Source organism: Pogoniulus pusillus, chromosome Z, assembly GCF_015220805.1.
Source record: "Pogoniulus pusillus isolate bPogPus1 chromosome Z, bPogPus1.pri, whole genome shotgun sequence".
NCBI classification, from domain to species: domain Eukaryota; kingdom Metazoa; phylum Chordata; class Aves; order Piciformes; family Lybiidae; genus Pogoniulus; species Pogoniulus pusillus.
Window position 1 is genome coordinate 48,795,298 of NC_087309.1, and position 14,535 is coordinate 48,809,832.

The window sequence follows — 14,535 nt, forward strand, 5'->3', positions numbered from 1 at the left end:
ATTAATCAAATTAAATACAACTTATGCAGACGAATTCAACAACCTGAAAAAAAAAAAAGATCAACACATCTAGTCATGCTTCTTCCATTCCTTCCCTTCATCTCCTCATGCCCTGAATTACTATAGGATTAAGAAATTTCTTACCTTTCTGCAGTTTTCAGCAGAGCATGAGAGTTCCTCATTAGGGTAGCCATCAATGTCAACATCTTTTCCACAAATATAACCATCACCAGCCCAGCCAATGCCACACTGTCAATAAAACACCGTGGTAGTACCACCAAAAAGTTAATGAGGCACTGTAGCAGTATTTGAGAAGGAAGCCCCACACCAGAAGGCATAGACAGATACTGAAGTACAGGGAGGTTCACTCCCATATTTCTCAATGTGGAAAGAAAATCTTGGTTTAAAGCTCTTTGTATCTAGGCATAGCTATAAAGAGCTAAGACTTGGTGTTAAATGGAATGCATGTCTGCAATACTTAATGATGTCAGTGGGAGCTGTGTAGTTTTCGTTTTGGCACTGGTCAGCAACCAGTTTTGGTTCCTCACTCAGAGATGGAGTAAATGAAAAGGGGGGACCTTGGCACAATACACCCCTAGCATCTCAGCAAGATAGCTAGATGGGATTACTGCATTTTGTTCAGTAGCTCAAAAATAGATTAGCAATTAGAAGAAGTTTTAAGTGAGAACTGCACTGACAGTTTGCATCAGTAAAGCAAGTGCATCACTAAAGCAAGTTCTCCTCAGTTAATTCAACTGGTACTCTTTCAAACCAGTGCCTAATTTGTGTTGCAACTGAACACAGACACGTAGAACTGCATGTCAACTCTGGCCTTCCCTTAAAAGAAGGACTCTGTCTAGCAAATATGTATGTAGATATCATCCCATTATGGCATAGACTTAGAATATCTTAGATTCCTCTTCTTTGAAACAGATGTGTTTAAAAAACAAGACTAACCCAAGTGTCAGCAAAAGCACATGCTAAACCCAAATGAAGAACATAGGATTAGTCTCTTGCATCCCTTTGCAAGCTGCTAAAAACAAGTAAGATATTTTGGTTATAGTCTTATAATGGAAGTTCATATGCCATTGGTGCTCCTCTGCTCCCACAGCTGGTAAGCACAGTATAGCCCACCCGTGCTTAGAATCTGTGATCTTACTCAGAAAACTGCAAGCAGGAGATGAATATAGGCATAATGAGTATTCAGAGAGGATTCCCTACGCGCAGCTCTGTGGCTGAGCACCAGAGAAGGAATTTGTCCTTGTGATGTCTTCTGTATAGTGACACTTGACAGTTCTCTCTGAGGATGCCTTATGAAGTCTATAAAAGCTATTCCCAAAAGATCTAACTACACACACACACAGTTAATATGGTACATGAGTATGGCTGCCTTCCAGACACGCTCCAAGAAGAAAACAATTCCAAGACAGGCTCAGATCAGTTATCTTCATAGCTAGTCTGGGCCAATGTGCCACAATCTTGTTCAAACAAAATTCAGCTATATAAAATGACCACAAAGACTTTCTCAGTTACAGACTAAAAAAGGATTATTTTTTGCTATAGAAATACATGAATGTATGTACTCACAATACATGTCACCTCTCCTCTCCTCTCCTGAATACAACGGGCATGGACACTGCATGGATTGAGGGCTCTATTTCTGCAGCTCCTCTCAGCCTGGCATCCCCTCGCTTGGTCTCCTGTAAATCCTGGTTTGCACTGGCCACAGTGGTAAGACCCCTGTGATAACAAAAAAAAAGTTACTAGTCAGTCTTTTAACAGGACTTCTGTTTCTTTTAAAGCAAGTGTATGAATGAGATTCATGTCACAGTAGTTATGCTGTGCGAGTTCTTCAACCATCGAGGCCTCTTGCACCGTGAACAAACTTCTCTGTGACACTCCGGTTTGGCTCCCATAGTGCATGCTGGAAACATGCTCAACTCTCACTTTTTTAGACCAGAAAAAAAAATAAGGGGGAAAAATAAAAGGTCAGCAAAAGCTTCCTCATGATGCCTTGTCCCTGCCAGCACCACCCTGCATCACTTCCAGGTAGCCAAAATATTCGAAGCAGCACTTGCTTTGTCAGATTGAATGCTCTCATGTCAGTGTAAAGCAGGCCCCATCGCTTCTTCTAAACTGAACTGGATAGAACTCTAAATCAAATACAGACAAGAAAGCTCATAATGTCTTTGCCCTGTCTTTTTTTTTTTTTTAAACTTAAATGTTTTTAAGTCAATTTGAGCTATTTTTTTTTTCTTGAGGAAAGAATTCTGGAGCTGAAGACACAGTCATCCTCACTTATGCTGCATGTAACCTTTTGCAGTGGTTTACCTAGAAGCACACACATATTTTGCACTCTCTTGTGTGAACAAATACAAAGAAGCTAAGCTAAAGTATCTCAGCATGTGCTGGGACAGCCACTATAGAAGATAAAGATGGCAGATGCTGACAAGAAGGGGTCTCCTTTAGGCATCTAATGTAGCTGTTGTTTTTATTTACGTACTTATGTATTTATCATATATGACATAGAAGTTAACTGAAAGCAATCTTTTATTTTTCCTTATAAAGAATAATTATTTTTGACATTTCAAGGAATAGAAATGGTCATCTCTCTGACAAAGTTGTGCTTCCATCTCTTTATGAATCTGAGGCACTTCACACAGGTTCAGTCAGGAACTCCATTCAGGAAGTACAAAGCCTGCTAGAGGAACTATCAGGATTGATTCAGCTCATATTGATAAAGAGACACATTTACTACACAACCAGGCTTTATTTTTGTCCTCTGTTCCTAGCTCCTTTCAAAACCCTGACTCTCTCCTGTCTGCATGCTTCTAAGATGAAGATCTACAGATGACTGAGAAGTAAAATAATCACTGAGCTATGCAAATGGTACACCACATACAAAATATAACAGCCTGTGCACTTTGTCCTGCTGGATGCCAGGACAGTATCTTCTATAGCCTGCTGAATTTGCTCAGTATATTCTATCCTACATTAGGCTTTGTTATGCATTAAAATAGCCTTTAAAGCCATCATTTTCAGACCACACTGCTTCTAAAGAGAGACATGAGTGAAAAAACTCACAGTGCTGTTTTGACAGATGGCAGGCCACTTGCTGCCTGCCTCAAACAGAGCTTTACAGCCTCCTGAAGAGGACCAGTCACGTCTAGTCATGCAGCAACATACACCATGACAGAAAGGTTCTAGATATTAAAAGCAAACAAACAAAACCAAATGCCAGAAACATAATTACCAACTAAAGTATCCCTAGAACAACAAGGTTATTCACACAGACAGAACACGACCAAATGACACCTAACTGCAAAAAAAGACAATTTACACTTGAAGAATAATTTTAATCCTTTTCTTGTTATGGAGAAAGCTTGCTCTGTGCAGCCAGCTCTAGCAGAACAATGTTTGACAGTGGCACAAGGAAGTTTAAAACTCTCCCACAGCATCCTCCTGGAGGATGACTTGGATATATATATGATATGCTTCACTAGGTAAAGATCTATCTAAACAATCAGGCCCAAAGAGTGGTGGTGAATGGAGTGAAATCCTACTAGCAGCTGGTCACTAGTGCTGTTCCCCAGGGCTCACATTTGGCCCGATTCTCATAAATATCTTAGTGATCTGGATGAAGTGATTGAGTGCATCATTAGTAAGTTTCCTAATGGCACCAAACTGGATCAGAGTGCTGATTTGCTTGAGCGTAGGGAAGCTCTACAGAGAAATCTAGACAGGCTGAGCCAATGGATGAGGTTCAACAAGGCCAAGTCTCAGGTCCTGCATTTGGATCACAACAACCCCAAGCAATGCTACAGCCATTAGGAAGATTGGCTGGAAAGAGGGCCCACAGAAAAGGACCTCAGGGTGCTGTTTGAGATCTGACCGAACAAGAGCCAGCAGTGTGCTCCAGTGGCCAAGAAGGCCAACAATATCCTCACCTGTTATCAGAAACAGTAGGACTAGAGAAGTGATTGTCTCATTGGTACTCTGCATTGGTGAGGACGCACCTGGAGTACTGGATTTAGTCCTGAGCCCCTCACTACATGAAAGACACTGAGCTGCTGGAATGCATCCAAAGAAGGGCTACAAAGCCAACAAAGGAGCAGCTGAGAAGATTGGGGTTGTTTAGCTTGTAGATCAAAAAGCTAAGAGGAGACCTTATCACTTTCCAAAACTACCTGAAAGGAGCTTGTAAAGAGGTGGAAGTCAGTTTCTTCTGCCCAGTAACAAGCAACAGAACAAGAGGAAATGGCCTCAAGTTACACCAGGGGATGTACAGATTAGACAGCAGGAAAAACTTCTTCACTGAAGAGGCTGTCAAGCATTGGAACAGGCTGCTTCTGGAAGATGGTGAGTCACCATTCCTGAAGGTACTTAAAGGATGTGTAGATGTGGTGCTTTGAGAAATGGTTTAATGGTGGACTTGGCAGCATTGGGCTAATGGTTGAACTCAAAGATCTTAATGGTCTTTCCCAACCTACACAGTTCTGAACATACATAACTGGATAGCATAGAAAGAAGAGCTCCCCCTGTTCCTCAGGGAAAGTGATAAGGATGCAGCTCAGATGGACATATTAATGGCAGATAAAGTATTGACTTTTTCTCATTAGCAGTCAGGAAAAGAGGGACGGTTTCTTTGGTTTAGATCAAACAAACAAACAAATTGAATTATTCAGCTCTTCAGAGCCCTAAATCAAATCCAGCTTCACAGAATTCTTAAACAATCAACTTCCTAAAGCCATAAATGAAAAGGTACTTACCAAAGTGTTTATGCAATGGGAATTTGGAACACAGAGTCCAAGTCCATTATTCTGACATTCATCAATATCTAAGCAGACCTATCAACACAACAAATCAACATAATAAAATCAATGTCAAGTTGAGATCCAAGTCTGAAGAAAAGTCTCTACAGTTTTTAAGTCTAGTAAAGAGCTCTCCTGCAACCACTCTGAGAACGGCACAGGCTAACTTTTCAGTGGATCTCCTGACACGAACTCTGAAGAGACACTGTGATATAATAAATTTTGACCTTAGGATAGGCTTCTCATTCACCCACAAGACTTTAGAGAAGAACTGTGCTCCCCTTGTTAGGCACTACACAAACATGCAAAAAAGTAAACTTGAAAAATGTCTTTCCTACCCTAATCTTTCCAGTTTAACAGAGCCCACTTAAAAATCTATCAGCAATATCTATGAAGATTACTTTTTTCCTCTCCCTTTAAAGCCAAGCAAACACAACTCAGATCTTCTAACTTAAAAACTCTCTTCCAAACTGCACATAGCAGTTATTCAATTACTTATGTATAAGTAAAATGCAGTACAAACATTGTTATAAACCAGCACCCTGCAATGGTAGATGCTGCCACTCACCTGCTTATTGCTCTTAGCATAGCTGAGTCCCACCCCTTGCACAGTTTGTCCTGTGTATCCTGGGGGACAGGTCTCACATCGGAAACCTGGTGCAGTGTTCACACATCTCACTCCGGGGAAGCAAGGGTTGTAACGACACTGCAAAGGGGAAAATTAATCAGCACACATTTTTGCTGCATCCAGGCTCCGTGGACACAGACCTCTCAGTTAAAGGCAATGCTACATGCAATGCCCGTACGTCTTCTGTTCAGAGCTTTGCTTACAGAGAAGTACCTGTTGCCTCTGTGACTTATTTCTGACTCCAGTAGCTCTTCAGCTATCTCTGTAATTGAACATCTGCAATCTTCCATTACAACTTGTATCTGATGTCCTAAACTCTGATCTCCAATCCTTAACTTTTCTGAGCGAACTCATTTCCCTCAGTGGCTGAGAGCCCCCTGGAAGGGTCCAGACCACAGCATCACGAGAGCCATACAACTCCAACCCACCAAACGGTTATGCAGTTGGGTTTTGTACACACACAAGGGACAGTAATATTATTCTCACTTCTATTTGGGCAAATCTCAAACCCAGAAATAACCCAAACATAAGGCAGATGAGCATGGACATCTCTGGAAATACCACATGCCTACAGCATCACTGTTGGCCTGAAAGCATTATCACCTCCATTGCCTCATGAAGTTTTGCAGAACCACAGTAAGCAGTTTCAGTGGCCATGTGGGTGCCAGTTTGAGAACCACATCCTGCACTGCCGCCTCTGCAACATCAACACTAGCTGTTAAGTTATGTTTGTTAAGAGCACCAGAAGCATCAACATGTTATCATGCTGCATATGGCTCAAACACAATAATAAATACGAATCATGAGAAAGAAATAAGAGTTTTTAAAACACTCTTGTTTCAACCCCTTCAACAGTAACCATCCTTAAAAGAGAGGGAAAGCAAGCCAGACGATACCCACCTACACACATACAACTTTGAATCACACAAGTAACAAGGGGGCAAGAAAAAGTATCTTTAATTTCAAAGTGTGTTTAACAGAAAGATTTGTTGTAAGTCCCCAGTTAGCTTAAGAAAAATGTAAAGCTTAGGACAGACATTTTGTGCTCATTTGCTGTGGATTTCTTATCACAAGCAGCAGAGGGCACTCAAATTACACTGTGTAGAAAGTAGAGCTGCAGCCCTCCAGATACAGGACATCAGCATGTAAACGCAACGTCTTCAAACTGTTAGTGAACAACGGAGCTTTCTGCAGAAATGGTAGAATTCTGCAGAATTTTTCTGCAGAAAATAGATTGGCAGGTTTTAGTGAGAAAGCTTTTAGATTTGGCTTTTTCATAATTTGTGTATCAACTTTTTATTTTCAATGCTATGTTATTAGGAAGCACGAAAATGGTTTATTCAATAGAAAAGTGCTCCCCCAGAAGTGGTTCCTGAAGAGTTTAAAACAAACAAACAAAAAACCCAAAAAAACCCCACAAACAAACAAAAAAAAAACCGACAAAAAAAAACCCCAACATTCATTGTCTCAGCTAACTCAGAAAAAGAAATGACACATCCCCTGTACTAGATAATGAAAAGCTCTTGCCATTGTTTTTTCACACCTGTGCACCCATTCATGAAAACCCATCTGTTAAAGGAGATATTTACTAATGAATAAAGCCTCACCAGACTACATGAGCATTTTGGTAGCAATGTCCACTTAAAGACCTCATTTCTATGACATTCCTTGGGCAAAATTTCTTTGCTGTTTCTAGTGTGAGATCAGATCTGCTATGTGAGATGCTGGCAGGAACACGGAGGCATGTCAATCTCCAGTGCAAGAGCCTAACATGTTAATATCAGGCCCCTAAAGAGCAGTCTTGGTTTATCTTCCCTACCACTGCTGTCATGGTTAGAGTTGCTCCCAACAGAGGAGACTATTGCTGTGCTCAGTCTTGCCCTGGGTAATGCTTAGAAGATGGAACCTATTCATGCTCGTGGGGTGCCATCTAGGCTGGCTTGAGACTCTCACCATGGTTGTTTGTAGCATGAAACTTACACCACAGCTGTCTCAGCTTCACCTCTTGCACTCACATTTCAGAGCTTCATCTCCTTTTTTTGTGCCTTCTGTTGCAGCAGTCTATGCCACAATAGGCAAAACAAGACATTGCCTACAGCTCAGAAAACTGCCATACTCAACCCATATTCCCTCCCCAGTGTTTTGAACAGACAAACACAAGTTGAGCACATCACATCCTGTCTGCTGATGGCCTACAGGAAAGAGTTAAATCACAAGAGCAGTCAAGGCAAGTCTATTGGCTTGGAAGGAGACTAAAAAAAAAGGAATTGCTTTTGTTGTTTTACATCATTAGGCAGGTACAGGAGTAGTACTATGCTATTCACAGGCACAGCTAACGACCTAATTCTCCCGGTTCCCTGTTCCACCCAGATGCTCTTCAGAAAAACAAACAAAAGAAACCAAAAACTAAACTGAAACAAAACCAGAAACTAACAAACAAAACCCTAACAAACAAATAAACAACCTCCCCCCCCCAACCCCCAACAACCCTAAAGATCATTAGTAAAAATAATCACACAGAAAAATATGGAGGGAAGCTCTAAGTGGTTGTGTTGTGTTCCGAGCAAGGGTCATATTCCAATTAACACAGGTTTTATTTAATCTCTTAAAACATTGTAACTTACCCAGTCCTCAATATAGGCCAGCTGAATTTCTAACATAAGTCTATTCTTTCCCCTTGAGCTAAGTCAACATTGTCAACTTTAAACACAATCATAAAGAGGCAAAAAGAAACAATGAATGTTTATTAAAATAGTCTTTCATAGACTTTGAAGGTAAGGCAGAAAACACAGCTCTGCGTTTGGGCTGAAGACCACACCAAGTTTGGTTCAGGAGCATTACAATTTAAAGAAATGAAGCCCATATTGACAAGAAATAATTCTGCAGTGTGCTAGTTTGAAGCAAGCTAGAATGTTTTGGTAAAAGAACTAGATAATGGGCAGTGAAATGAAAAACAATTGATGTCAACTTCTCTCACAGTCACGCTGAGAACTCTGGGAAGAAGTAAACATTCTCCATTTTTGTCTTTTCATTCTGCCTTTGCCTTCAGACCTGGTCACATCTCATTAACCTTGCTCCCACTAACCTCGCTCCCTAACCTCTTGGCTGCACCTCTCTTCTTCCTGGGAACTGGGGTAAGGTTGAGAGGGGACGGGGAAGGTGTTGGGGTGGTTTGAGAGCCCCTCCTGGGGACTCAGGTTTCTGGGAGGGGAGTTGTGCTTCTGTATTGTTTATCCTTTGCATATTTCTGTATATAACTGTATATATTGTAAATAGCTGCCTGTATATTTGCTGCTGTAAAATAAATAGCTTCATTTATATTCCCAGAAGCCGTCTGAGTTAGCTGGGGCAATTCCAAAAGTGGGGGGGGGCAGGTAAGAGCCCAAACCATCACATGCAGGATTTCTTGTGCAGTAGTGACAACTATGCCAAAAGCTTAGTTTTGCTGGGGTGCTTTTTTTGTGTGTGACTTTTCCTTTTTTTTTAACAACCAACCACCAAAAAAAATTGTAAACTTTTAAGTGACTTCTCAGCTCACCAGGGCATTTAAAGTTTCCACACATACAAGCTCCATAAAGTTGCAGCAAAAGCAAAATAGGGACGTAGACTCAAATCAGAACTAATTAGTATTCACTGTGCAGACGGTCAGCAGATTGAAGACACCAAGCATAAGCAACTCACTGATAGGAAACAGTCACTTTTTAGCTTTCTTCCCCAGCCCCCTTGTATTTTTCTTTTTAGATCAATGAAAGTCACTAATTTACCTCATCAATATCTGAGCAGGTAACTCCATTCCCTGTGAGCCCTTCAGGGCAGGGGCCGCACTGAAATCCCTCTGCTGTCTCCATGCATCTGACACCCCGGAAGCAGGAATTAACTTCACATTTGGGTTTACTGCGCCTAGGAAGCTGAGTCGGAAAACTCACAATTCCCAAACCTTTAATGTACAAAAAACAACAGTTTCAGCAACTGAGAAAAGTATCCACCATGGCTTTAAGGTGACAAGCCCTCTGAAGAGGCTCCTGAAATGCTGCAGATCAGGGGCCTCTGCACTGCACAGCTGCCAGCTGTGCTGTGGCTGAAAAGACTTCATGCTGGAATGGCTCAGTAACTTGCTGCATTCCCAGACAGGGGAAATGAAGGCTCTTTTGTGAGATCCACATGCTTTTCCTGGCTACACAGGGAAGCCTTCCTCCTAGGTTAGTCCCAGCACTGGTCTGCTGGTGGACAGGGGAAGAATCTCTGAAACACTGACCAAAGTGTCCCAAAGGTCTCAAGGGTGACAGTACAAAGCATTTCTCTGGCTAAATGGCCAACGCTACCACTTCAAAAGTAAAACTGTGCCATGGTTTCACAAAAGCATATCTGACAGTCTAGAAATAAGAGAAATAAAGAAACAGCATTTGTCAGACCATAAACACACAGCAGGGCATGCAAGTACACTGCCTTAGGTGCACAGAGGCCAAGCCCTGAACAAAAGCAAAGCTTTCTGAGACTCTGGCAGGTGCTGAACCTTGGTACTGATAAGTGCAGGATTTAAAGACTTTTTCTTTGGCACTTACTAATAAAGCTTACCCCGTTTGGAGCTCAGCTTGAGTTTTGATGAATCTGAAAGACTGGGCAATGAAATCAATTAAAAGGCCTGATGAGTTTAAGGCTTTTTGCTTCACCCAGTGAGGGAGTACTTTGGTTTTCATTCTGAGTGCAGGCATGTCCTGACTGTCAGTAGTGTAGGAGGGCCATGAAATGGCATTTGGGAAAGCATTATTTTTTTCCATTTAGCAAAAAGATGAAGACCACCTTTCGGGTCTTACTGCTTTTAACCAGTGACAGCCTACTTTCTGATAACTTTAAGGTGGACTACAATGGATCTTAGATTGACAATACCAGCTAGAGCAAAACATCATTCCTCCCTTGTCCTTCTAATATTATTCATTAACAATCTGGCTGCAATTTTTCCCTCTCCATGAACAAGTGACACAGTAAGAACTGACAGCACAGAGAGCTACTGCTTGGTTTAGTGGGGTTTTATCCCACAAAAGATGATTGTTAGGTCTACGGATTGTTAGGTCTCCTCCACTAACAAAAAAACTACTTTAAACTTTTCTCCAGTACATGCACAACATAGAGCACAGTACTTCCTAAAAGTATTTCTTAGAAACATAAACCTGATGCAACCAACACTGATTTTAAAATGACTGTACATTACATCTGGTTGCCTTTTAAAAGCAATAACAGGAATACTTACCACATGCTTGGCACTCAGCTATGGTATTTCTCAGAAAAGTTGTTTCCTTGACCTGGAGGATATAGAAAATAAACATTTAGATACAGGCATCTCCAGATTGCATCTGCCTGCCAGAAGAGCCATTATCTTTTTTTTTTCATCAGGATGCCACTTAAAACATGCAGCACAGGTACTCTATCTTGAAATGAGATGCTCTTTGTTGTCTATAAAATTAGGGACAGCCATAATGGTGGTACTTCAGTTCAGACTTCCTCAATTGGATCTTTACAAACTACATGCTTAACTTAATGCACACACCACCACCAATTCCAGTTCTGATGCTTACCAGAATGCAGAAGGAATGCAGTTTTGGTTCTGTTCAACATGCCTGCCTCTAACTAAAAGCAGGCTAGAATGGCTACTCTGATTCCTCTAGGCTTAAAGACACTAGATTTTCTGGATCTGAATATGCAAGTCCTCTATGCTCCCACATTCACTGACACTCCAAAGTGAGCACAGTGTACTAGGGGCTTTATGGTTATTTTTTTCTTCTCTGTGTTGTGTCTTTGAGGAAATGAATTATATACAGGAGTTTATTGCTTATGGGGATTCTGCCCTGACTCTTATCAAAAGTGGCAAGTTTAGGATATTTGACTTTGAAGCCTTTACACAGTACCTGCTGTCTGAGAAGGTCTTTCACGTCTCCCAGTATCTGGTTCATCTGCATCATCTGACCCATCAGCTGCCTATTAAAATCACCTGCAGAGAAGCAGCAATAAAAGAGTGTACAATGCACACAACTCGCATTCACTTGCCATGAAAATTTCTGAGATACAAGATGGAAACACAGTAAAGAGACGAGGAGTGCATATATTGCTGTTACTTAAGCCCTGTAGGAATCCTGAGACTAAACACCATATCTAGCTCCAATTTTTATAAAGGGATTAGCATGAACTCAAGGCTTTTCTGGACCTAAGTTCTACTGTATTGCCACAGAAACAGACAAAGCAGAAACCCCTCTGTGGAGAGAAAAAGCAGTCTGTGAGTTTTCTACCACTATTGCAGCACCAAGGCTTTCCAGTAAGGCCAAGCAACACTGGTAACTTAATGGCACTAGTGTAACTGGTTCCCCTGAGCCTGAAACCAGCAGCCCTAAGTGAAACTTTAGCATTTTATGACTGGGTTTTTGTGAAAACCCATTTGGAACAGGAGGGCAAGGCACAGGTGTGAAATATCCAAGCATACAGCAGAAAGTTGCCCCCACTAGCTCATTCTATGCTACCACAACTAACTCCTGTAGGCTCTTCAAAGAGAAGTTACCCTGCTTTCTGAGAAAGCTCACCATGCAGGCCCAACCAAGACTCAGGAGTGCCTGCTCTAATGAAAACATCACTTTTAATACCTGTGCCAGTCATTTGGCTTTTCTCCCAAAAGGCAGCACAAGTTTCATGGCTGCATTTGCTTCTTGGGAAGTGCTCAGTTTGTATGAACTTGAGTAACATTCACTCAGCATGCCATGAGCAAACATCAAAGCTAGTTCTCAATACCAAGCAACAAATTAAAGACTTCTGTGATGAGACCAAAAGTTACAAGTCATAGAATCAGTCAGGCTTGGAAGGGACCACAAGGATCATCTAGTTCCCATACGGCCAGAAGGGCCAGAAACAAAGCAAGACATAAGACTCTTATCCGTTAAACAAAACATTGGTTTTGACACAGCGACAGGAGAGAAGCAGAGAGCATGTTTAGCACAACAGCTCATAGTAGTTTCTGCTTGTAGCTGAATTCTGAGTTTGTAGCTTTCTTGGGCAGCTTTTTGTCTGTAAGCTGAAAAGACTGTGTGTAAAAAAAATTCATGAAGACACATTCTCCTACATTTTAACCAGGCAGGACAGTTTGGTATTATGCCCAGTGGCTTCAGGGAGTTTTATTCATGTATTACTTTTGTGAATAGTGAAAGCTTATTTTAAAAAAAAAAAAAAAAAAAAAAAAAAAAAAGCTTTCCTTAATGTTTACCTCATTGTTTTGTATTTCAAAGAATGTCTGTTTCCAAACATTCCAGTGTGAATCATTCAACTTTTCACATACTGTGCTTCTTCAGTTCAGATTTTCTCATCACAACATTGAATAAGTTTAAAGACTCAGGAACCACCTGTTCCAGAACCTGCCTCTATTCTAGTCACAGCCCTGTCCTTCTGGTATCAGGAAGGCAGGCAGGCAGTAAAACCCAATTTCATGTTTATTGCAGAATCTCACAGTGGAATTTGGCACACAGGCTCTCAGGATGCATGCCGGTGTCCTTGTTTTGCTTGGGTTGTGGTTGGGTTGTCTGGTTTTTGGCTTGAGGGTTTTGGGGTTTTGTAAACCAAGAAGGGTTTAGACATTATTGATTGAGATCTGCAAAAAAATGTCAAGATTTCAGATGCTTTTTGTTGGCGAGCACCTAAATCAAAACCAGATATATTCTACAGTTAAATTTTGCAGACTGTTAAACTTTAAGGTGGACTAAAAAGGTTATTCTGCCAGAAACTATTAAGTCTTATGTACAAATTCAGACAGTAAAGAAGAAGCAGGTGATTGGTTTTTTCTCATCCATTTAAAGCCAAGCCCTACAGTGGGCAGCACATGCAGCAGAATGACCAGCGATCAGTCTATTAGAGAGGCCTTCCATGGAGCTGTTGGTTCACAGTGTGTTGTGGACTGGCTTTTCCCAGAAGTGAGCACGTTATGCAGAAGATGCAGTTTGAAGCCACACAGTTATCTGGTCCTTTCAGGTAATCTCTCATCCACATCCCACCTATTGTGGCAAAGCCTCAGGTTTAGCTCAACTCTAGCTCTATACTCCAAGTTATCAGCAACCTGAGTAACAGAAAGGTTTTCACAGCAGTAATTAAATTCAGAGACAAATCTGAAGAATCACTATCTAGCAGGGGACTTGACATGCTTACTCTCTGTAATTTTGAAGTCATGTCAGGGAGCTACTCTGACCTTCTCAAGCCCTCGCCATAGAGAATGGTAACACGGCTTGGGTTGGAAGACATTTTTAAAGATCATCTAGTTTAATCATTCTGTCACGGCAGGAACACGTTTCACTAGGTCAGGTTGCTCAAAGCCCCATCCAATCTGACTTTGAATACTTCCAATGGATGAGGCATCCACAGCTTCTCTGGGCAACACGTCCTGTACGGAGCTTTGAATTCAGAACTCTGTTGCACAGCTAATTGGCCTAGGCAGGGTAAATGCACAAATGACAGCATATGTAATTGCAGGCCACTGGGAAATGCCTCACAGAAACTTTGATCTCTTTTGGGAGCAATACTTGCTCAAGCACCCCATTTGCCTCCATCCAGCAAAGTGAATGATGCTTCAAGATTCTTAAAAGAGATTGTGGTTACTTGGTCAGAGATGAAAAGTATGGATGATAGCTGAGAACAGTGTTCTTGCAGCCTATAACACTCCTTTTAATGAAATTGTGTACATATGCTGCACAAGGAATTACAGAGTCATGTTTGAAGTAAATAGAGAGAAGTATCCCCTCAGACTGGTGACGGATTTCTTGCCAGAAGACATTCTGAATCATACATTCAAAACTGACTGTATAGATCCATGGAAAGAAACATATATTCAGTACAAAACACAAAGACTCTAACTGCTGGTGGAGAGCTCTGGATAACCATGAACTGCTGAAGAATAGAAAAGCATTCACAGAAAAATATGGTGTAACTACACCATAACACCAGCCTTACCACTCTTACCCTTGGGTCTACATTGGCACACTATCTCTAAGAGTAGCTAATTTAAAAGAACCTTTGGTCTGGTGCAATGTTGGATTCCCCCCTTGCAAACCCCTATGTCAGCTTCAGGTACCC

General features: G+C 41.3%; 1 protein-coding gene across 1 annotated transcript in view; it reads right to left on the reverse strand.

Moving 5' to 3' along the window:
• The window catches only part of THBS4 (thrombospondin 4), a 45,114-nt gene that overhangs the window by 14,497 nt on the left and 16,082 nt on the right, over window positions 1-14,535 (reverse strand). The window contains exons 5-11 of the mRNA XM_064140882.1: window positions 11,343-11,425; window positions 10,688-10,739; window positions 9,204-9,376; window positions 5,380-5,517; window positions 4,770-4,847; window positions 1,588-1,740; window positions 145-249 (exon numbers count right to left, since the gene is read on the reverse strand). Of these exons, the coding sequence (XP_063996952.1) occupies window positions 145-249; window positions 1,588-1,740; window positions 4,770-4,847; window positions 5,380-5,517; window positions 9,204-9,376; window positions 10,688-10,739; window positions 11,343-11,425 (782 nt within the window). The remainder of the gene's footprint in view (window positions 1-144; window positions 250-1,587; window positions 1,741-4,769; window positions 4,848-5,379; window positions 5,518-9,203; window positions 9,377-10,687; window positions 10,740-11,342; window positions 11,426-14,535) is intronic.